The 19,126-nt window shown below is 54.7% G+C and overlaps 8 protein-coding genes across 8 annotated transcripts in view; 1 reads left to right on the top strand and 7 right to left on the bottom strand.

Moving 5' to 3' along the window:
• Nucleotides 1-654: 654 nt before the first annotated feature.
• BDZ99DRAFT_510168 (TPR-like protein) lies at nucleotides 655-3,430 on the bottom strand (the record flags this gene model as incomplete). The annotated part of the gene is made up of 4 exons (XM_033724457.1): nucleotides 655-1,005; nucleotides 1,142-2,781; nucleotides 2,852-3,025; nucleotides 3,094-3,430. The coding sequence occupies 4 exons, from the start codon at nucleotides 3,428-3,430 to the stop codon at nucleotides 655-657; spliced, it is 2,502 nt and encodes an 833-aa protein (XP_033574067.1).
• A 601-nt stretch (nucleotides 3,431-4,031) lies between these two features.
• On the top strand, nucleotides 4,032-5,067 carry BDZ99DRAFT_573001 (DUF788 domain protein). The gene is made up of 2 exons (XM_033728252.1): nucleotides 4,032-4,443; nucleotides 4,500-5,067. The coding sequence occupies exons 1-2, from the start codon at nucleotides 4,069-4,071 to the stop codon at nucleotides 4,662-4,664; spliced, it is 540 nt and encodes a 179-aa protein (XP_033574066.1). The 5' UTR covers nucleotides 4,032-4,068; the 3' UTR covers nucleotides 4,665-5,067.
• On the bottom strand, nucleotides 4,728-6,574 carry BDZ99DRAFT_465035 (uncharacterized protein). The gene is made up of 2 exons (XM_033720453.1): nucleotides 5,805-6,574; nucleotides 4,728-5,610 (listed from the first exon to the last, which is right to left on the bottom strand). Exons 1-2 carry the CDS (start codon nucleotides 6,462-6,464, stop codon nucleotides 5,056-5,058), a joined length of 1,215 nt encoding a protein of 404 aa, XP_033574065.1. The 5' UTR covers nucleotides 6,465-6,574; the 3' UTR covers nucleotides 4,728-5,055.
• A 1,429-nt stretch (nucleotides 6,575-8,003) lies between these two features.
• BDZ99DRAFT_74246 (uncharacterized protein) lies at nucleotides 8,004-10,139 on the bottom strand. Its single transcript, XM_033728866.1, has one exon. The coding sequence runs from the start codon at nucleotides 9,859-9,861 to the stop codon at nucleotides 8,101-8,103; it is 1,761 nt and encodes a 586-aa protein (XP_033574064.1). The 5' UTR covers nucleotides 9,862-10,139; the 3' UTR covers nucleotides 8,004-8,100.
• A 279-nt stretch (nucleotides 10,140-10,418) lies between these two features.
• BDZ99DRAFT_522733 (uncharacterized protein) lies at nucleotides 10,419-10,892 on the bottom strand (the record flags this gene model as incomplete). The annotated part of the gene is made up of 1 exon (XM_033725722.1): nucleotides 10,419-10,892. The coding sequence occupies one exon, from the start codon at nucleotides 10,890-10,892 to the stop codon at nucleotides 10,419-10,421; it is 474 nt and encodes a 157-aa protein (XP_033574063.1).
• Nucleotides 10,893-15,788: 4,896 nt separating this feature from the next.
• BDZ99DRAFT_522732 (uncharacterized protein) lies at nucleotides 15,789-17,048 on the bottom strand (the record flags this gene model as incomplete). Its single annotated transcript, XM_033725721.1, has 5 exons — nucleotides 15,789-15,851; nucleotides 15,912-15,959; nucleotides 16,009-16,120; nucleotides 16,173-16,229; nucleotides 16,303-17,048. The coding sequence occupies 5 exons, from the start codon at nucleotides 17,046-17,048 to the stop codon at nucleotides 15,789-15,791; spliced, it is 1,026 nt and encodes a 341-aa protein (XP_033574062.1).
• Nucleotides 17,049-17,599: 551 nt separating this feature from the next.
• On the bottom strand, nucleotides 17,600-18,005 carry BDZ99DRAFT_465029 (uncharacterized protein). The gene has a single exon (XM_033720452.1). It carries the CDS (start codon nucleotides 17,944-17,946, stop codon nucleotides 17,620-17,622), a length of 327 nt encoding a protein of 108 aa, XP_033574061.1. The 5' UTR covers nucleotides 17,947-18,005; the 3' UTR covers nucleotides 17,600-17,619.
• Nucleotides 18,006-19,014: 1,009 nt separating this feature from the next.
• Nucleotides 19,015-19,126, bottom strand: part of BDZ99DRAFT_510164 (purine and uridine phosphorylase) — a gene marked incomplete at its 3' end in the record, with an annotated part of 4,588 nt that continues 4,476 nt past the window's right edge. The window contains exon 5 of the mRNA XM_033724456.1: nucleotides 19,015-19,086. Within this exon, the coding sequence (XP_033574060.1) occupies nucleotides 19,015-19,086 (72 nt within the window). The remainder of the gene's footprint in view (nucleotides 19,087-19,126) is intronic.

Here is a 19,126-nt window from a genome sequence, read left to right as displayed (position 1 = left end):
TTGTATTTTACGCCCCCACCCCGACTCCATGATTCGTGGTTGATTAAGTTATCGAACCCACTTCCAAACCTCTGCTGTCCAGAAACCCAGCCACCTCGCTGCCTTTTATACGATAGAAATCCTAGTCCCTGATCAGCGCCAAATTGCTCAATCACGTGTCTTAGAAACTCACCTGATGCCCTTCCCGCCCCCCTTCTACCCTACCTGATCCATCGCGACATCACTCATCCCAACACCAAAAGCACAGACACACGCAAAGGCAAGATCTCACATCCTTCGCACTACCTAATATACAGCTTCCCCTGTGCCTACTGCCGTGCCCTCATCTCCCAACCCAACTAGCCACTCCACTCATAGCTACCCACTTTTTTCCTTCCCCAGGAAACAATCACCGATCCAAGAAGGGGGCAGGTAATCCAGAATTCCGAAAAAACGCCAACCAATGCAACCCACGAATGCAACGGAACCAAAAAATCTCAGAACAAGAAAACACGCCACGCACGCACGCACGCTCGCCAAAAAAAAAACCTCATGCGCATCCCATACTCATAAGAATAAAGCCTAAGCCGTTCGCTCAAAGCGCTCCACACTTGAAGGGCACACTTAATCATCCCCCTCCCGTCCCCTTCCCCCATCTCCCCGCCATCATCATCATCACCGTTCCCCCTCACTCCACTCGCTCCCCTCCTCATCCAGCCCCTCCATCGCCTCCTTAATCAGCCCCGCCGCCTTCGGATCCAGATTCAGCGCAATCGTGAAATGGCGAATCGCCGTCTGCTTATCCCGCAGCATCTTATGCAGCCTGCCCAGCATAAAATGCACATTCGCGTCATCCGGCGCCAGATCCTTCAGGATCGTTAGCTCAGCCAGCGCCTCCCGCGGATGCCGCAGCTTCATGAGCGCCTGTGCTTTGCGGAAGCGCGCGAGGTTCGAGCGCGGGTCGAGGTCGCATGCGTGCGTGTACTGCAGGAGGGCGAGGTCGGTTTTGCGGAGGCGGTCGAGGACCTGATTGCGTTTTTATTAGTAACGTTTCTCAAATCTCGAAAAGCCGACTTTATGGGAAAGTACGTGATGCGAAGAGCCAAAATAGATGGGAAAATGTAGAAAGGCGGAATGCGCAAAAAGAAAAAAAAAGACTTACAGCACCAATCCGAACCGCCAGCAGGGCATTCGTCGGGTTAATCTGGCTCGCCGCCCGGTAATGCTTCTCCGCGATCTCGTACTTGCCCATCTTCTCAAACACCTGTCCTAAGCCATACCAGCCGTTATAATGCCGCGCGTCCGCGCTCACTGCACTCCGGTACGCAAAGAGCGCTTTGTCGAACTCCTCATTTGCAACGTGCTCGTGTCCCTGCAGCGTAAACGCGTACGCGAACCGCGGATCCAGCTGTGTGGAGCGCTTGAAGCACTTGATAGCTTCGTCGTGCTGGCGCTGGAGCGAGAATGAATTACCGATTGCGCACCAGGCTTGTGGGGAGAGGCGGTCCTGTTCGATGAGCTCGTGGGAGAGGTAGGCGAGATCGGTCTCTTTCTTCAGCTGCCAGAGGACGTTGGAGTATACTTCCATGTCGTCCATGCGCGAGGGCGCGATCTTCTTGATGCGAGCAAAGACTTCTTCGGCCTCGGTGTAGGCAGAGCGCTCGTAGTGGGCTTTGCCAATTTGCGCGAGGACCCATGGGGTTTCGCGTTGAGTCGACGGGACGGAGAGGAAGGCGGCGAGCGCGGATTGACATTGGTAGCGGCTCATGTGGTAGTACCCGGTTCCAAGTTTTGAGAGGAGGTCCAACAGCCATTGCAGTACTTCTTGGTCTCGTTCTCGGCCGGAGTCCAACGGAGGCGGTATTGGGGCTATTTTGGGTGGAAACGCTCCAGCGTTCACACTCGCAGGTCTTGAATCCTTCATGTTATGATCCGTGAGCTCGACCGGTTTCCGGTTCCCACTGACAACTCTTCCAACCGTAGAAGTCGGCCCAGTTCGACCCTTGGTACCCGTGGCCTTTGCTTTTCTCAGCTCTCTCCTCTCCTTTGATTCCAGATCTCGTCCTGCCGCAGATGAACCCGATCTCATACTCGACGGCTTGATCTCCTTGATCTGATTGAACAACCGGACACTTCTCCGTTGAGGCGCCGCAGTAGGATCAAGTGACAACGCAGAGTTCGACTGTGTTGCAGACTGATTCGAATGCATTGCCGAATGTCCTGAAATCGTCCTCTTATGATTAGTCTGTCCAATTGGTCTCGGAATCTCCGTAGCATCCCTTGAACCTGCATCGTCTGACCCAGGTTTTAACCTGTGTCTCGTGGTAATCGATTTCATCTTCGGCGCCTCCATGCCCGGGTCCGAGGCAAACTGCTGTATCGTCCTCTGCCGTCGTAACGGAGCCTGCGGCGGTTCATTCCCGGGAATGTTGATGACAGGTCCTCCGCCGACATCGCCCATTAACACATCGTCATCGTAATTCTGTCCATTAGAGGTAGGGGTTTCGAGATCCGGGTAATGAGAGCCGTTTCCATTTCCATTAGTGACAACGTTTCCGTTGAGTTTTGATAATAAATTAGAGCCGCCCAGATTGAGTCCGATGTCATTTCCGGTGCGGATTGAAGGGTTGAAGGGGTCGTTCCCCATGGGCGTCGCAACATACTGCGTTCGAGCGGGGGGTGGTTCATTGGGTGGTATTTGTGGGGGAGAGCCGTTTCCATTTCCATTCGTTGCTGAGTGAGAAAGAAACGCAAGCATCTCTGGCGTCATCTTGAAGATGTTGGAAGGCCGCACCGCAGCGCCTAGATCGTCAGAAGTTTGAACAAAACGGTGAAGAAGACCACGCATAATTGCGGGAAGGACGGCACATACCAGTATCGCACAGATCAAGGTACGCATCCCACATGAAGGGATTCAGCTTCAGCGCCTCGACGTAGCAATCCACCGCCTTCTTCATGTCGCCCTGCGCTCTGCAAAGCTTACCCAGCAGGCAATTCACAGCCGCCGCATCTGGCAAATGTCGTCTCGAGGTCTCGGAATGTTTGTCTGTGCATATGTCAGTATGCGATTGCGCGACCCACATCCGCCTTTTCTTGTGCTGAAGCCGCACTTACTCCAATGATTCCGTCCACCCCAAAGGCCCCGCGCGCGTTCCAGAGCCGCTATGCCGTCTGCATGCCGCTCTAGCCCCAGACAGGCTTGCGCCAAGACATAGGCACATCCCAGGTGCGAGCCCCGCAGGCCTTTGTCGCGGGCGTAGTCGTAGGCGCCCTTGTAGCGGCCCAGGCGCAGGTGGCAAAGAGCAAGCAGATGCGCTGCCTCGGGGCTGCGTGGTTCTAGTCCGTGAAGGCGGCCGGCGAGGAAGAGGGCGTTGTCAAGGAGATCGTTGTCCAGGTGGTAGTAGATCAGCTGGCGCAGCTGGGCTGCGATGCTGGTGTTGGAGGGCGGCATTGTTGTGGTGCTGTAGCTGGATCGAAGCCAGGAGCTGGCTGGTGAGAAAGAGATCGGAAGGCCAGCAGCAGAGGTGAGGTCCTTCTGACGAGCTACCGGCGTCGCGGTCGACGTGTGGGCAGCCGGGTCTCGTGAGAGAGTGGCGGACTTCACCTAGACGGCGCTATAGCTTGGTGAATAGTGTTGGCGCGATGCCTGAGAGAAGGCGAAACCGTGGTAAGAAGAGAGCGGTCCGCTGGTACGGTGCATGAATGCGGTTCTCCAAGCCCAGGGCGAGACAGGGGACGGGGCTCTTGACGGTGGTGCTGGAGGATAGACGCTCCCGGCGTGGAGAGGACGCTCGACAAAGCTAATTGCCAAGCCGCGCAGAAAGTCGAAGCTGGGGGGTCTCTCAGCACTGGGGACTGCAGAGCGTCGGAGTGCTGCAGCTGGCGGGCATGTCTGTCGTGTCGGAGTCGAGAGCAGGCGCCGTGGTGTCTAGCTGGAGTTGAAGGCTCGCGCCATCTATTGTTGTGGTAACGCCCTGCTGCCGTAGGCGGTGGCAGAAAACCACGTCCAAGAAAATACATGGAGCAGTGTCCCACCGCAACTGACAGCGGGCCTTCACATCCCATCAGCCACCCCTCAACGCCGCCATCATGGCCCAAAAAGCTGCCAAAACCCTCGCCGCGCGCAACACCCAAATCCTCAACCGCACCCTCTCCGTCTCTCTCGCCGTTCACGCCTTCTATCTGCTCGTGCGCCTCATCCTGTTCCGCGCCTCCTTCACGCGGAACTCCTTCATCACCTACCTCCTCCTCTGGCTGCCCGCGGCTTTCATCCAATTCCAATTCGAGCGCATTGGGCGCCCTACCTACGTCTCTGGAGCAGCCGGGGAACGCAAGGAGCTGAAAAAGAGCGGCGATGACCTCGAGGCGAAGGGGTTGACGGAGTGGATGTGGGATGTGCTCTACTGGACGTATGGGTGCACTATCCTGGTGGCCGTATTGGGGGACTGGGCGTGGTGGTGGTGGGTGAGTACTTGCACGACATGGTTGTAATTTGAGGACAGGAAGCTGATTCCAGACAGGTTGTCATCCCGCTCTACTCCGGCTGGCTGGCGTATACGACATTCATGGGCGCAAAGGGTGGAATGGCGGGCATGACAGACAGTGCGGGTGTTCCCCAGGGAGGGGCTAGCAAAAGGTCACAAAAGCTGGAGAAGAGGGGCGGCCAGAAAATGCAGTACCGTTAATGGATTGCCCCACATTGGGACGTCAAGGTACTGTACATATTAGAGGGAAAGGGCTGCTTCAATGCAACCTAAGTGTATATCAAAAGCGAGTGGATAGGCGCCCAGCTGGACAATAGTTGCTGGGTCATGGGGGACGAAACCTGCGCGGCCTCCACGGGGGATTGGCCGTACGACGAATATAAGATGTGGGCTTGCTAATCAAGATGCGGCTTCCTCGAATAGCCTTCGCGTTCAGCAGGAGAATCAATCGTACAATACAAGAACCGCAGAACCAAATGGATACAAGGCAGTTTCTGCCGATATGATACAATCCTACAGGATATACAACAATCGCTACCTGCCCGCCAGAAATGTTCTGGCCCAGACCGTTACTGCTAATATGATACACCACCTATCCATCGACCTTCGTAGGAATCTTGACTTGTCCCCTCTTCCTGTCTTCATGTGGTATTCCGTATCTCCAACCAACACCCTTCTCGCTCCTCCCATCTTTGCCCACACTCTCTACACTTATATCCTGGAACACGAAATCCCATCTCCTCCCCGGCACCCTCATAATCGTCTTCGCCTCCCACTCCTTCCTCTTCGCTTCCTTCTCTGCCTTCCGCTGCCTCTCTACCAGCATACGCGCACTCGCTGCCGCAACTCTCTCCGAGTTTGACAGCCCGAGCTGCGCTTCTCGCTCCGAAACGACAAGTTCCGGATGCGGAATACGGTCGTCGGCGGACAGGAGTGTGTGGTGGAACGCCTTTGCCGCGTCTTCACGTGTGAAGTGCCGAGACTCGGAGACGGGTACGAAGAGCTGTTGTTTTGTGGCCGGGTGAACGATGAGGTCGTTGATGGATTCGTGATTGACGGGGCGTTTATTCTCTCCTTTGGCCACGTAAGGAGTCTTAGGTAGCATGGCCATAACGGCCTCGGCGTATGGTCTGACAAGTTTTTTGCCCTATAGATTCTCAAGCATTAGCGATAATTCCTCCCTGTGAGTCGATAGATAGAGTTGAAAATATGAATGCGGTTCAGAAAGAGCATAGCAAAAAATTGTTAACCATGTATGTGTCTTCAAGACTAATCGAATAATTTTGTGTCTCATCATTGCATTGTGTCGTGGAAGGAAGAGAAAAATGATCGAGAACATACCTTCGCAACCCACTCCTTCTCCATCTGCATCAGCCTCACCACCGCACCAACTCTCTCATTACTAACCCCAAACTCCACACTGACAGTCGGCAAGCTCACACCATCCTTCATGACCCTCTTCCAGATCGCCTCGCGCAGCTCCTCGCTCAGCACCGGCTGGCTAACAAACTGTGCGTTCAGCGGGAACGGTTGCAAATCCTGCTTGCCCTCAGGCGGAATACTCTTCGCGATCTGCTCTTTCTTAGCATCCTCCTCCTTCTTCGCGACAGCCGCTTCATCAAGGTTCTCCAGCTCCTCTTCCGACGACTTGGGTTTCTCCGAGCCGTCTTCAGCCTGCTTGCCCTCCTCTAGCGCCTTCGCCTCTTCCGAGCCGGGTGTGCTTTCCTCGTCGCCTCCTTTCCGAGCACGGAGGAGGTTCCCATCCTTGTCGTACGCGCTCATATAGTTTGTGGAGCCGGGAAGGGGCTCGAGAAACACCTTTCCCGGGCCATTGATCCACTTGTACATGTTCCGCCGCATGCGCGTTGCCTTCTCATAATGTGGCGTTGTTTGCGAGAAATGGCGATGTGATGGAGACGGGCGGAGGAGGCATTGCGGGCGGGAGGTAGGGGTAGGACCGGATGGGAGGAGAGAGATACGGGGACGTAACCGGGGCGGCATCTTGGAGATTGATGAGTATGTTACCGCATGGGCGTGTTTAATGCGTACAATGGCAATTGAGCCAGGCAAGAAGCGTGGGCGGTTGAGTTGATGGAAGGGTGGGTTGAGGCTGATGTAGATTTTGGGATGGAAGTTTCGTAAGTTGGCTGTGTGCCAAGGACAAAATCAGGATCACGTGCTTGTCTCCGCTGATCAGCCAACGTCAACCAAACACTCATTGTAGCTGTTAGCGTAGATGTCGAGCCATATTTGCACAGGCTGGTGTAAATCAAGGTTGATTCTTCATGAAACGACATCCTGAACGAGTACCCAGAACTTGGAGCAGTGACACCTTTGCAACATCATGACACGTCCATGGGTTGATTCAGTGGGTCTATTGATGCTGTAGGTTATTGTGTACATGGAGGGTCAGAGTGGCTTTAGTAAGAGTTCATTTAAATCTGGAGAGAAAGCTTGTAGGAATGAGACTATAGCTAATTACTTGTAAGACGGAAAATCCACGTTACTCAATTCAGATGCAAGAGTTTGCTTCTCTGAAGCCTTGCACATGATTGTTTTCTATGTCCCCCTAATTGAATGCTAGCAGGCTGTTACTACAAGACCCACGTCTCCCTCATGAGAGAAAATTGTAAAATCCAGTAAATGCCAAAGGAACAACCAAATGCTGTAAGGACAGGACCATCGCACCATACTCCAGACACCCCCTCAGTGGTATGATGCGACTCTAGTATTCCCCCGTTGAACAAGTGCAAAGTCCTATTCCCCTTAGACGTTGAATAGATTAGAACGAAACCAGAAGATAAGCGACCGCCATGCAACCGAAGAACATGACGAGAACGTCTGTTCAGCCTAGAATTCGATCCAGCCATGCACTTATATCGCGATGTTACTAGCGCCATACCATGTGTGCAAAAGCCGATTGGAATGAAACAAACTCCGTCGCAGATGAACTGACCCAAAGTGGATAGAAAACCTGCTACGAGAAGTGCGTGCTGAAAAAGCCAGCCAATGCCGGCCAAAGTCGAAGTAGAAAGCGGAAAAAAACGAACTAATGATGGAAAACACCTTATTCAAAAAGCGGCGTGTTCCCCGAATTCCAACACAAAATTCCTCCATATCCTTTAGTTCCCATGTGCACAAAATCCCTTGCGAGCACCAGACACTTTTCCTGTCCTTCGAAAAGACACCAAACAGTGAAACGACAGGCAAATGCAACCCAAAGGATGCTCCTAACTGGTGGAGAAAGGAGACGGGGGCGAAGTTTGACACCGGAATGCGCCCAGCTCCCTGCAAATAATAAAAGCCCTAGACTAAAAAACGCGCAAGGGGGAATCATCGCTGTATGCTTGAAACGGAGCCCACCCCCGAAAAGACGCAGTGTCTTCGATGGAGTTTCACGCCATTACCCATGCCCGTGCCAGAACAAGAAACGAAAAGGATAAAAGAACCCCTCAAACCCAAAACAAGACACCACGCAATGATTGGAATGACAGAATATAACGCAACAGTGTACGGACAGAAAAAGACGATGCGCACTGAGACGGGCGAATGCTCCCCAAAACTCCTACGTAGCATCGTCAGGCGTCACGGCGTCATAAGCTTCTAGGTCATCATAAGCTTCTATGTCGTCGTACGTTCAGCCTCCCATCATGTAGGTCGGAAACCTACCGCCCATACCGCCAAAAGCGCTACCTGCGACACTAGTCGCAAGTCCACCCATTGGCTGCGTATGGGCTCTAATCGGGCTGGCCATGTCGTTATGGTTGACTCCAAAGCCCCCGCTCGAAAACATTCCGAAGTTCGATGTTCCATTGGCATGCACAGATGAGGCTGTCTGGAGTCCGGGTGGGACGGAGAGTCCTGGGGGTGGGCCAGTAGCAGTAGTGAAGCCAGGCGTTAGGCTGCCACCATTTCCGCCAAACCCGGGCATCACGGAGGATTGCTGGAGTGGGGTAGCACATCCCATGCTGCTGGGTTGACCAGTCCTAACACCGAGAGGGTTCTTGGAGAAGCTGAGGCGAATCCCGCCTTTGACACTGTTATGCAGTGGGTGGCCGTAAAGTTCGTTGAGAGCCTTGGTCGCAAATGAGATATCCTCGAACTCGACGAAACACATAGGTCCGTTTTGCTTGGTGCGGAAACACAGTCTTTTATATCCACGTTGCTTGGAGAACATCGCCTTTAGCTCATCTTCAGAAGTGTCGATAGGTAGGTTGCCGACGTAAAGAGTGTTACACGGAGGATTCTGGTCCGCTGGATTAACGGGTGGATAGTTGTGTCTAGGGAAATGCTGAGAAAATTGCTGATAGCTGGCATTAGGTCCAAGATTATTCAAGGAAGACGGAGTCGTATGAGGCGACATTGCCGAAAGCGTCGTGCTTGGTGACTGAACGGGTGCGCCCGATCGGGGAGAAGAGTAGTTGGGCAGAGGCGGTGAAGCCATGCCGTTAGTGCCATTAGTGTTGAGTGAAAGGGCCGAGAAACGAGAGACTGGGATAGATGGATTGGTGGTTCGACGAGGTATGGCCGCCTGTGACTGCTGGCTGCCGGTAGCAAACCCGATGGTCTCTTGGAGGAGACCATCTGATTCATCATCGGCCTCATCGTTGATGACCGACTTGCCGAGATTGCGATGATTGAAGGACGTGCTCACGGGGGACGTGGGCGAAAACAGATTTTGCACGGGGAACTCGCCGTTGCCAAGACCTGGGGTTCCGTTTGGCGGGGACATCTTCTCCATGTGCTGGAATGTGCCGTTGTATCGCGACGATTGGCGTGCACTCTGGCCGTTGGAGGAGATGCCAGACGCGGCGGAAACGGATCCTTGGCGGCCTGAGTTGCTGTCCACGGTATTCCTCCTGGACCCGATCGTTCCTGGGAGGCCGTCCTGGATCAGTTCGACAATGATATTGGCATCGTTGGAGGCGTTGCGCTTTCCGTTCAACAGATTTCTGGCTTCCTTGGCGCCCTCGATAGAGCGAAATCTGGCCACAGCGGAGGCGAAGCCCTTGTCCTCGGGCTTTGACGACGGGACGAGCTCGCAGTCGATCATGTCTTGCGAGAAAAGCAGAATGTTGCGCACGGCCTCGCGATCGCTGCTGCTCGGCAACTTGCGCAGGAAAATCGCGGGCGGGCCCTTCGAGTCCGGGCTTGATTCGACTTCACTGAAGGATAGCAGCGACATGCCGTTCTTGTCGAGCGCGCGTCTGTCTCCAATGGGCGTGGGCAGGCTGTAGCCATGCGATCCGGGATACGCGTCGGCGGCCATCTTGGTCTGCGAGGAGTACGGGTGCTTGGGCGGCGAGGAGGATGTAGAGCTGAAGGAGCCGTGGAGGAACGGGCTGCTGTTGGACAAGTTGGAGGGGCTAGTGCTGCTGGGACTCGGCCCACCGGCCATGCTTCCCTTTGTTCTGGCGCTGCCGTTTTCTGCGTGGCCGTTTTCTGTCACGGGCGAGCCTGAGACAAAGAGGCTGGCGGCGCCGTTCGAGGCGTGGGCGGCGAGATGTGCCGAAGAAGCTGGTGCTCGATGCGGCGGCTGGCGGAGCTTCTGTCGAGGGCGAGGGCGAGGTGCGCGATTCTAGAGCGGCGGGGGTCGTCAATTCGTGAATGGTGCTGAGGCCGCAACGCAGCTGGGTGGAGGATGGCGCAAAGTCAACGACGGATGCGCACCACGCCAGCCCAACAAACCGCAGCAGTCGGACAGACGAATGCAGCGCACAGAGGGGGCCTGGATGAGGATGTACGAGGGATGGAGCGGGAGAGACGGGTGATCGCGGCGGGGAGGCTGTCCGCGGGAGGTGTGCAGCGGTGGTTGAGGATGCAGGCGGGCTGATATGGTATGGGCGTGAGGGTCGCGCGGGCGGATAAGGTGGCTCTGATGGCTCTGATCTCTGGCACTCTGGGAACTTGGGATTGGCGACGCCGCTAGCCGCTCGGCCCTGTCCAGGACGCCGGTCACTGGCCCGCGCTCGAAAAAACGGCGAAGTCCAATGGGATGGAGAGGGCGGTGGGTGGTGTCGTCGCGGCCACAATTCGCGCCAGCTGTCGGAAAGCTGAGGAGCTCAAGCCAATGATAAGCCCATGCAGCGCGCGGCGAGGGGCAGACGGCTCAGCGCGGGAGGGGGTGGCAGCAATGGGACTGTGTGGGTGCTGTGGCAGAGGGAACGGGGCAAAAGGAGGGAGAGACCTGGGGGTACGGGAGAGGGTGAGTGGTGACTTGCGACCACCGCGCCCACAGCCCATCGGAGCTTCCCTGCGCGCGTCTGTCTGATAGCAGCGCCCGCCAAGGGTCGCACAGTCGACGGACTCTGGTGCAGCGATAGCAGCATCTAGCGTGACGGTGGCCTCAGCCTGTGGGGCCTCCACCACTCTGCGCGCGCCTGGCGGAGGGCCCATTGTCTCGAGAGCGCGCTGCGTGCGCGTTGCCATGATCGAACGGGCCTCTTTCATGCGACCACGACGACGCCGCGACTGTGAGGCATGGGTGTTCCCTCTCGCGCCACAGGGAGTGCGCTGCGATCCGTGGGCCCCGGGCGCCAGTATCAGCGTGGAGCTGGACAGCTGAAGCAGGTCTGCCGCGAGGTGGGGGGCCTGTGCCCGTGGCTTGACGGCGCCGTCGACGAACACCCTGGGTCTGGTTTGCGAATCCTGAGCCTAGCCTGCTGACCAATGCGGTATGGCAGGTATTCAACGCCCGATGTGGTGTTGAGGCGTCAGGGAGGCACGTGATGGTTCGTCGCCCATCACCACCACCTCTCCGGCACATCACCACTCGATTCCCTGGCCTCGAAAGTGTCCGCGCCGGGCCTATCAGCACCGCCGCCGGCATATCAGCGCATTTAAGTTCGGGCAATCAGAGGCTGTTCAGGCTGAGGGCAAGCGGCATTACTTTCGAAACAGCGAAGGCACGCGTGCAGTTCGGGCCCGTTTGCATCCCGGGAGCTTTTGGGGCCATGCAGCAGAGCCCTGCCGGTACCTCAAGGCTGGCTCTCCGCGCGCCAATCGCACAGTGTCCGTCCGCCACTGCAGCCCGCTAAGAATCCCGGACGTCTGGCAATGTCGTCCCCGGCAGCGAATCAGCACTGCCTCACTGCGCCGGCAAGTCGCTCGCGGCCACCAGGTGCGAACAGCCGGGGCTCGCGGCCTGTTGCGGGTGGCCGTCGTCGAGCTTCGCCCGCCTGGCGCTGTCAGGAGCTTCACGATACGTCGCCACAGGCCCCAGGGCGCACAAGCTCGCCTGGATTGACTTCGCTGGTGCTGGCGATCTGGCGCTCGGGGACGCCAGAGGGGAAAAGCGGGAACCGCGAGGCCCAGGCGGCGGTTTGGGCCCTCGCGCGCAGCGATCGGCCATGCATTCACTCAACCTCACTCCTTGCTGAACGGTGAGCGGCAGGGCTCGAGGATTCCGTACCTGGGACCCTCTGCAACCGCTGCGATGCCGCTGCTTGGTCAGATACGAAGATTAGGCGGCCGCCTGCGCGAAGTGCCAATCACGCCCTGGCGATGGCGACACAACGGGGCCTCAATGCTGTGGTGCTATCAAACTGCGCAGAGGTACCCCCAAGCCGCGCCCGACAGCGCAGCGAGAGCCGCAGCTTGACTCCAAGACGGCCAGCCCTGTCGCTCTCTGCGCCGCCGCTGCACGTGGACGCATCTCATCACACGGGCGATGCTTTCTTTTGGCCCTCCGACGTTTGTGCCCGTCGGCCCATCGCTCGCCAGCCCCCCGGCTGCAGGTGCCGTCGCACGGCCAATGGGCGGCGGGCACTGCGGAAATGGTGATGGACCGCATCATCGGTCTGAGGTGTGGGAGAGCTGCTGCGTGTCATTCGATGCCTCCATCGTAGCCTTCACTCCGCCGCCACGTGGATCCACGCAACGCGGCCTCAGTCTTTGCCCCTCCGCCCTCCGCTGCTCGCCCTCGCCGGTCCGCTGAGCGCTGGGTGCTGTGTGCACCCGAAGCGGCCGCGCTGCTGGGAAAGACGACGCCGGATGATCTCCCGCCGCTCACGGCACCAGCGTGGTGCTCCCCGGACATCACTCCGCCAAATCTGGCAAGCTATCCTGCCGTCGTGGGCCACCAGCAGAGGCACACCGTCACGCTGAGCCCACCACTCAGGCCGCCATATCTAACCTCTCGTGTCACAAACTCAACCCTCAAAGTCACTCCGTCACGCTCTCCCTCACACATCCCCGCCCAAAGGAATGTCCGACGCGCCCTCTCCGTTGTACTGTAGGCACCTCTGCCCACTTCCTGTGCCGAGATTCCTGTTGCCCGCCATGGCGCTTCCTCGTGCCTTCCCCGATCCAATCTCAGATCTTGCGTTCTCATCAGGCATGTTCGCCACTCGACGGCACTGACTCGAGGCACTACTCTCCGAACCATCCACGCTCTTGTTTTTCAGTCAGCTCTGGTACCACGCCCTTGTAAGCTTGTGTCTCAGAACGCCCTCACGAATCAGACCTTGAAAATGGGTTGAGGGTATCACAGAACGCCAGACTGCGCACCGAACCCTCTCCTGTCTCAGCTGCAGCCTCGGTCTCGGGTCCCATCACCTCATTCGCATTGTCTAGGGACTCCACCACACCACGCTTTCCGTGTCGAAAGACGGAGTAGTTCCTCCGTGTTCGTCGACCACAGGACACCCGCAAGACACACAGCATTCACATCAACTCGGCACTTACTCGAGGAGCAGTCATTGGTGGCACGGTCCCAATTGGACCAACTTAAAAGAGAAAATCGGGGCTTGGGACGATTTACTACCTCCACGAGAGCCAATCACCGCTTCAAATGGGAGAATTTATCAATCGTCACGCCTGAAACCCTCACGCATGACATCGGAACCGGGGTGCACGACGACACTATCTTCCAACCTCGTACTCAAGCGCCGTCTTATTGCGTAGCCAGCTCGCTTGCACAGACGGCTGTCTTTTTAAAGCTATTTTGCATCCACCATCTTTTTCACCCGCGCCATTTTCTGCACCCGAGAGATATTGGCGCTTGGCAGATTGAGTTGAAGGCATGGCAATTACCCTTGTGGTCTCGTGCATTATCTCGGCTGTTCTGTCAGTATCAATCGCGTTAGTTGTACCTGGATAGATCGGGTATACTTGCGCCACGTATTTACTTAGAGTCAGCACGAGGTCGACGATCGCTCTCGAACCACAAACTAAGCCCGAATACAGAAGAGCACCGAATGCTCTTAGACTCGGGCTTCCCGTATGCAAGCGCCGGGCTGCACGACTCCCAGGACTTGCAGGCATGACATATGACATTGATCCACGCGGGAGCCCCTGATGCTCGACTCTCAACACCATCTGCAGACCTTCCCAGAGCTCAGGGCGCTACGGGTACGATCAATCACAGCCTCCGGGCATGGCCCCGGCACCACGCCTCTTCCGTGATGGACCGACACCGCAGGAGCTGGCCGCCTTTCCGAAACCCCGCACCAGGTCCCCTGATACCTCGACGCGTCTCCCGTGGTTCTTCGCTCAGCGTGAAGCGCTCCCCTTCCCTGCGCAACGTCTGCCCGCTGGTCAACGGCTATACGTCAATTCCTCGAAGGGAACTGCAGCCGCTGCCGTTGCCATTTCTTCAACCATCTTTAGCCAGAGCTGAACCGGTTCTGCCCCACACGTGTAGTATTTGCCATTTATGTTTGACGGTGTGTGATACTGAACCCATCTTTTCAGCTGACGTTCCAATTGAGACATACGTTACAAACGTGGATCACGTAAGTATCCATTTCTTTTAGTTACCTGCGTAACATTTGAACCAGTCAAACTCCACCAGAGGTAAAATTAGCAAATCAGAGCCATGGTTCTCCATCGGCCATACTGCCTTAAGACCGCTAGTCTACCAGGACAACCATCAGCATCTCCACCGCCCCTCACCATCACACCCACCCGGCATTCCCCGATTACGCATACCCATCGCAAAAGGACACACAGCTGCACGCACTCCCAGCTTGCGTCGCATATGCAAAACCTCAACATTGTGACACGCCAATCTTTCCATCCTGCATTTCCAATACAGCAGCCCCGCTTCCTTGCCAACCTTGGAATAGCACATGCCTATCCACCCAAATCCCGCGCATCCTACCAGCGGGAGATCTCCACTTCGCCTCGTTTGGCGCATGTTTGGAGGGCCTAGAGCGTGGCGCTATAGGCTTGGAAAGGCTATTCGTGGTTTGAGGGACTGCTGACACCTCACGTGTTAACACGAGCTTTCAGAAATACTGGCAGTGTTGTCTCACGTGAACAGCTGGCGGACTGTTTCAGTAAGACTGCCTAGAAGGCATGTGAGCCTCTTATCATAAGAGAACCTTGTCGCCTAGGCAGTATCAGGCAACATACCTTTATGCACCTCGTCAATCAATATGCGCGACTACCATTGAGGTGCATATGTATAAGAATGTACCTCTAGGCACCTGTGCCTGTAGCAAACAACAACAACTCGTCCGCGAATAGTGCCGGTAAGCACGTGAGCATCGACTACATTCACCAAGCTTCCTACCGTCTTTTAAACTTTCCCATGCGAAACACCTTCTCTCAATTGATAGCCCGCCCATCTCCCAGCTTTTAATACATTAATCCCTCACCCCGTAAGGATACCCCCGCCCCCTGCCAAAGTTTGCTCCCATCGTGGCGTCTCACCCAACCTGAGCCTCGCAAACACCATGGAAAGAGGCATAGACGCATCGACCATCGAATTGTGAGCACTAGCTCTCCTCACGAATTACTGCACCTCATTCGCCTACCGAAATTACGGTAGTCGGGCCTTTCACGCCTCTCTTCCACCTCTCCTCGCTCCAACTCTCACGAATCAGACCTCAATCCCCTCTCCTCCCATCTCATAACGCTCAAGCCCTAATCCCCTCCTCTTATCTATCACGTAAACACCAACCCTCCGTCCCCTCCCACCATCCAGCAGCAAATGTCTCTTATCCAATGACCCCAGCGCTGAAATCTCCCCCAATCGGCCCGTCCGCTGATCACCAGATCCCCCGCCGGGAACTCCGCTACGGTGTCCGCTAGCACTGCAAGCTAAAATAGCGTGGTGGTGTCCCACATCCCACTTCCCCGCGATTTGGCTACTGCTAGTGTGGTGGGAAGGTTTCGGCTGCGCCTCGGCTGCAATGCGAGGAGAGGAGAGGAGGTGGGAGGGGAGAGGGGGAGAGGTCCCGTGATCGGTGGGGTATGCGGGTGCGGGTAGGTGGCGGTGGGTCGGTGGCGAGAGGGGGAGGGCGTAGGTTGGAAGGTCCATGGGCGCGAAGTAGCTGAGGGCCGATGGTGCTGTTACGAGACCCTCACTCCGAACTTTTCCTAGTATTTCTTTTCACTCTGAGTCTTTTGGTGTGAGTAAGATTTCAGAATCTCTATGTGCTCCTGTAACCGCGTCGGTGAGCAAGCTTTTCTGTAAAGTTCCAATTTGATTTGTGTACTTACGGGGAGCAATCTTTCTAGAAGTTTCATTTCGTAGTGCTCATCTCTTGACTGTGACAATATTAGCAAGACTTGGACATGTAGGAGCAATCTAGCTTACAGGCGCGATAGCGGATACTGAGTAATCGTGACCCCCGAACCACAGCTTCAGACATTCGACTAGGACGTCGTAGCGGATGTCTTTGTCCTGGATTCTCATAGTAATGAAATCCCTGGTGTTTGTAACTGTGGGTTCTTCTTTCTTGGTTGTCGCAGCGTGCGTACGACATCTGCGACGATATGTTTCTGAATCTTGGTATTTCAACGATTTCTGGTGTTGATCTTTCCGACGTCAGCATCAGCCTTTCCAATCAATAGGTTGGAAACGTTTCTCATACTTTTATATTGTCTCTACTCCCGATACCATGTCTTGGTATCGCTTAGCGAATCTTTGACCAGGTCTAGCGTCGGGGCAGCTGATGCTTTGACCCAGAACCCAGAGACGGGCCTGTAAGATGGACTATCATTTTCGAGGCTGATGTACGGAAAAGGGCCTATCCGTCCACGGCGGATACTAGAACCATATCTGTCTGTACTCAGGTCCTTTGCCCCATCAAGTGTTTGGCCCAGAAGTGTCGCATTGTGGCCAAGATATACACGAACGTTGTACTCGAGCACATCCCTGATTACTACTGTGTTGTCTAGTGGCACAAACCACAGAACTGGCGGTATGTCGTTGGTCTTGTTGTTCCTCATTAATAGCCCATCTTTATCCCAAAGATCAACAAAGACGCTGAGGCCCAAGCTGATAGTGGGCTTGTGACCACATAAGGGACAGCCTGGGGAGCTATTTGGGCCACCACCGCATTGACAGCAGTAGTAGAGGAGGCGCTCGATGTCGCCGCCTCCAGTGGTGCTTTCCGACAGACAGCATAGCGCGCTATTGCGGATAATGGGGTCGAAGGCGGCGTCCATCATAAGGTGATTGGGAGCCGTTGGGGGCACCAAAGGCTTCTGGTCTCGTCGACTTGAAGTTTCGGGAATGCTCCAGGAGTTCGTGTGATGATACTGGGGAGGAACATGGCCGTGATCCTTGAGCCTTTGCACAGGTTTTGCCGCAATACAACTCTCGGCAACACCTGTTGCGATAGATGAAAACATCATGGCAGCCCAGTGGCAAGCATTCACAACAAAAGCGCCATTTACTCATGTTGATGTCGACTCTTCGGCGGAAGAAGCCACAGTAGAGGCGGTCAATCTGTTCTCAAGTGTCTCTCGCATCTCCATAATCGTCATTTGTTGCTCTTGGATCAAACTCTCCAGTTGATTCGATGTGAGACACTGAGGGAGCTTCTGGATGATCTGCTCCAGAGTTTCCAGGGTTCTCTGAGCTCTGCCATCGAGGATTACAGTATTTGCATCCATAGCATTTTTCATGTTGACTTCGAAAGATGAAAATGAGGCTTTTAGCCCTTCCAGCTCTTGAATTTGTAATTCATGCGATGCTTGAGACTCTGAATGCTGGTCGATGGCCACTTGCCTCAAAGCAAATATCCTTTGGCCCAATTCTGCGGGTATTTCTGCAAGATGTATAGCTGCAATCAACTGTCCACATTGTGTAGGATTCAGAAGCTGCTCCGGAAGCTTCCCGAGCACATCCCTTCTTTTCGTAAGTTTCATGGAATGATCTTCAAACCTCAGAGATAATGCAAAGAACTTTGGTAAAACCAACTTACAAGAGTTGAAGGGAAAGAAGAGTATTGATAATCTGTATTGGTTGCATGATAGCCACTTTTAGTTTCTCAACATCTCCCGAAATCTCTTTCAATGCCCATTTGATCGTTGTCGACACCCTCTCAAACCGTCCTCTAGTTGACGCCTCGCCCAAAGATTTCTCATACTTCTCCACAGTCTCTTGAAAGGCTTTGAAGGGAGTCTTGATCTTCTCGATCTGGTCGGATATGCTGGATGCGCGGCTATCCGTGGTGTTTCCATCGACATACGACTTCAGATGCTCCAATGTGAGCTTCAAGCCTTCCAAAAAGTCGATAACGTCCATCCCTGCGTGCCGAGAAACCCACCGTGCCGAGAAATATAAGGGGTACTTTGACTTTAAGCAACTCACACTCCGTGCACACGTCGGTATCTGCAATAGTTCTGTAAAAGTTGTGTACTGTGGCTATTCCTAAACATCCAGGACCCCTCTCACCTAAAAATTACGTTCGCATCCTCGCCTTTAAGCCTAATTTGTAGAGAGCCTTCTTTCATAGCATAATAGACTTCTTTCTCCACAGAACCACTATAAAGCTCTTACCACTCTAAATACTGATAACAGGGTTTTATCCGAGCATCAGAACCTCCCTACGATGCTGAGAAGTCATCATCAGCCTAGTGTCTGCTGTGGCGCGCAAATTCATGCAAGGTCGCCACGCAGGTTGGTACGTCCAATAGAAGCGATCACCAATCCGGGCTAGTGGAGAACAACCCTGCCTCACATAATCAATCATCTGGGTGTAATTTACTTAAAGTGGCTGTTGACCCTGTGGCTGTGCAGGGTCTTGGCAAGCGGGCCAACCTCAGCCCCAGCCTTGCAATTCAACTTGGCCATGCCTCCAGTCAACCAACTCAACTATCTGAGAACACCTACAGAATCGCCACCTCACAAGCCTACAATATGGCCAGAGCGGGTCGGCCGTCCTCCCTGCTAGCGTAACAGATGCGTTTGTCTATATCTGCTAACGTTTAAGTAGCAGAACTTCAACACGTGTTTCTATAAGTTAGCTGATAAGATGTTCGAAGCTTCGCTGTAGCAAAACTTTAAGACGTGTTTCTATAAGGCAGCTGATTAGAAGATGCTCGAAGATTTACTACTATAAAGGCGAGATACGAGTTTTAACATACTCTTACTCTAAGCTCTTAGGTTGATTTCTTAGCAGATCAAATTCTTAGCAAAGGTGTATTTCAAAGCTAGAATTTCAAAGCTAGAATTTCAAAGCTCGAATTTCTAAGATGCCTCAAGCGTTTCTAAGCAACGCTATGTTCTAGCATATTCTACCTCTATATCACAAAGTATATGAGGAAATCAAATAGTAAGGAGGTGGGTGGGGTGGAGCTTCAGTAAGATCAACTATCTGGTGTTTGGTTGCAGCAGCTCGACCACCGCCTCGTGCCCGTTCTCCGCCGCCCACGACAGCGGCGTCTGACCCATAGTGTCCTTGGAATCGACCTCGACCTTGCCC

The sequence above is a fragment of the Mytilinidion resinicola genome (genome assembly GCF_010093595.1).
Source record: "Mytilinidion resinicola strain CBS 304.34 unplaced genomic scaffold BDZ99scaffold_14, whole genome shotgun sequence".
NCBI lineage: Eukaryota > Fungi > Ascomycota > Dothideomycetes > Mytilinidiales > Mytilinidiaceae > Mytilinidion > Mytilinidion resinicola.
This window is presented reverse-complemented; position numbering and strand designations above follow the sequence as displayed.

Bases quoted from the DNA above. Each gene is read 5' to 3' on its own strand.
- BDZ99DRAFT_573001 (XM_033728252.1), top strand. From the start codon at position 4,069: ATGGCCCAAAAAGCTGCCAAAACCCTCGCCGCGCGCAACACCCAAATC. The intron at 4,444-4,499 runs GTGAGTACTTGC...GATTCCAGACAG, and splicing joins ACTGGGCGTGGTGGTGGTGG to GTTGTCATCCCGCTCTACTC.
- BDZ99DRAFT_465035 (XM_033720453.1), bottom strand. From the start codon at position 6,464: ATGCCGCCCCGGTTACGTCCCCGTATCTCTCTCCTCCCATCCGGTCCT. The intron at 5,611-5,804 runs GTATGTTCTCGA...GAGAATCTATAG, and splicing joins AGAAGGAGTGGGTTGCGAAG to GGCAAAAAACTTGTCAGACC.
- BDZ99DRAFT_74246 (XM_033728866.1), bottom strand. From the start codon at position 9,861: ATGGCCGGTGGGCCGAGTCCCAGCAGCACTAGCCCCTCCAACTTGTCC.
- BDZ99DRAFT_465029 (XM_033720452.1), bottom strand. From the start codon at position 17,946: ATGGACGTTATCGACTTTTTGGAAGGCTTGAAGCTCACATTGGAGCAT.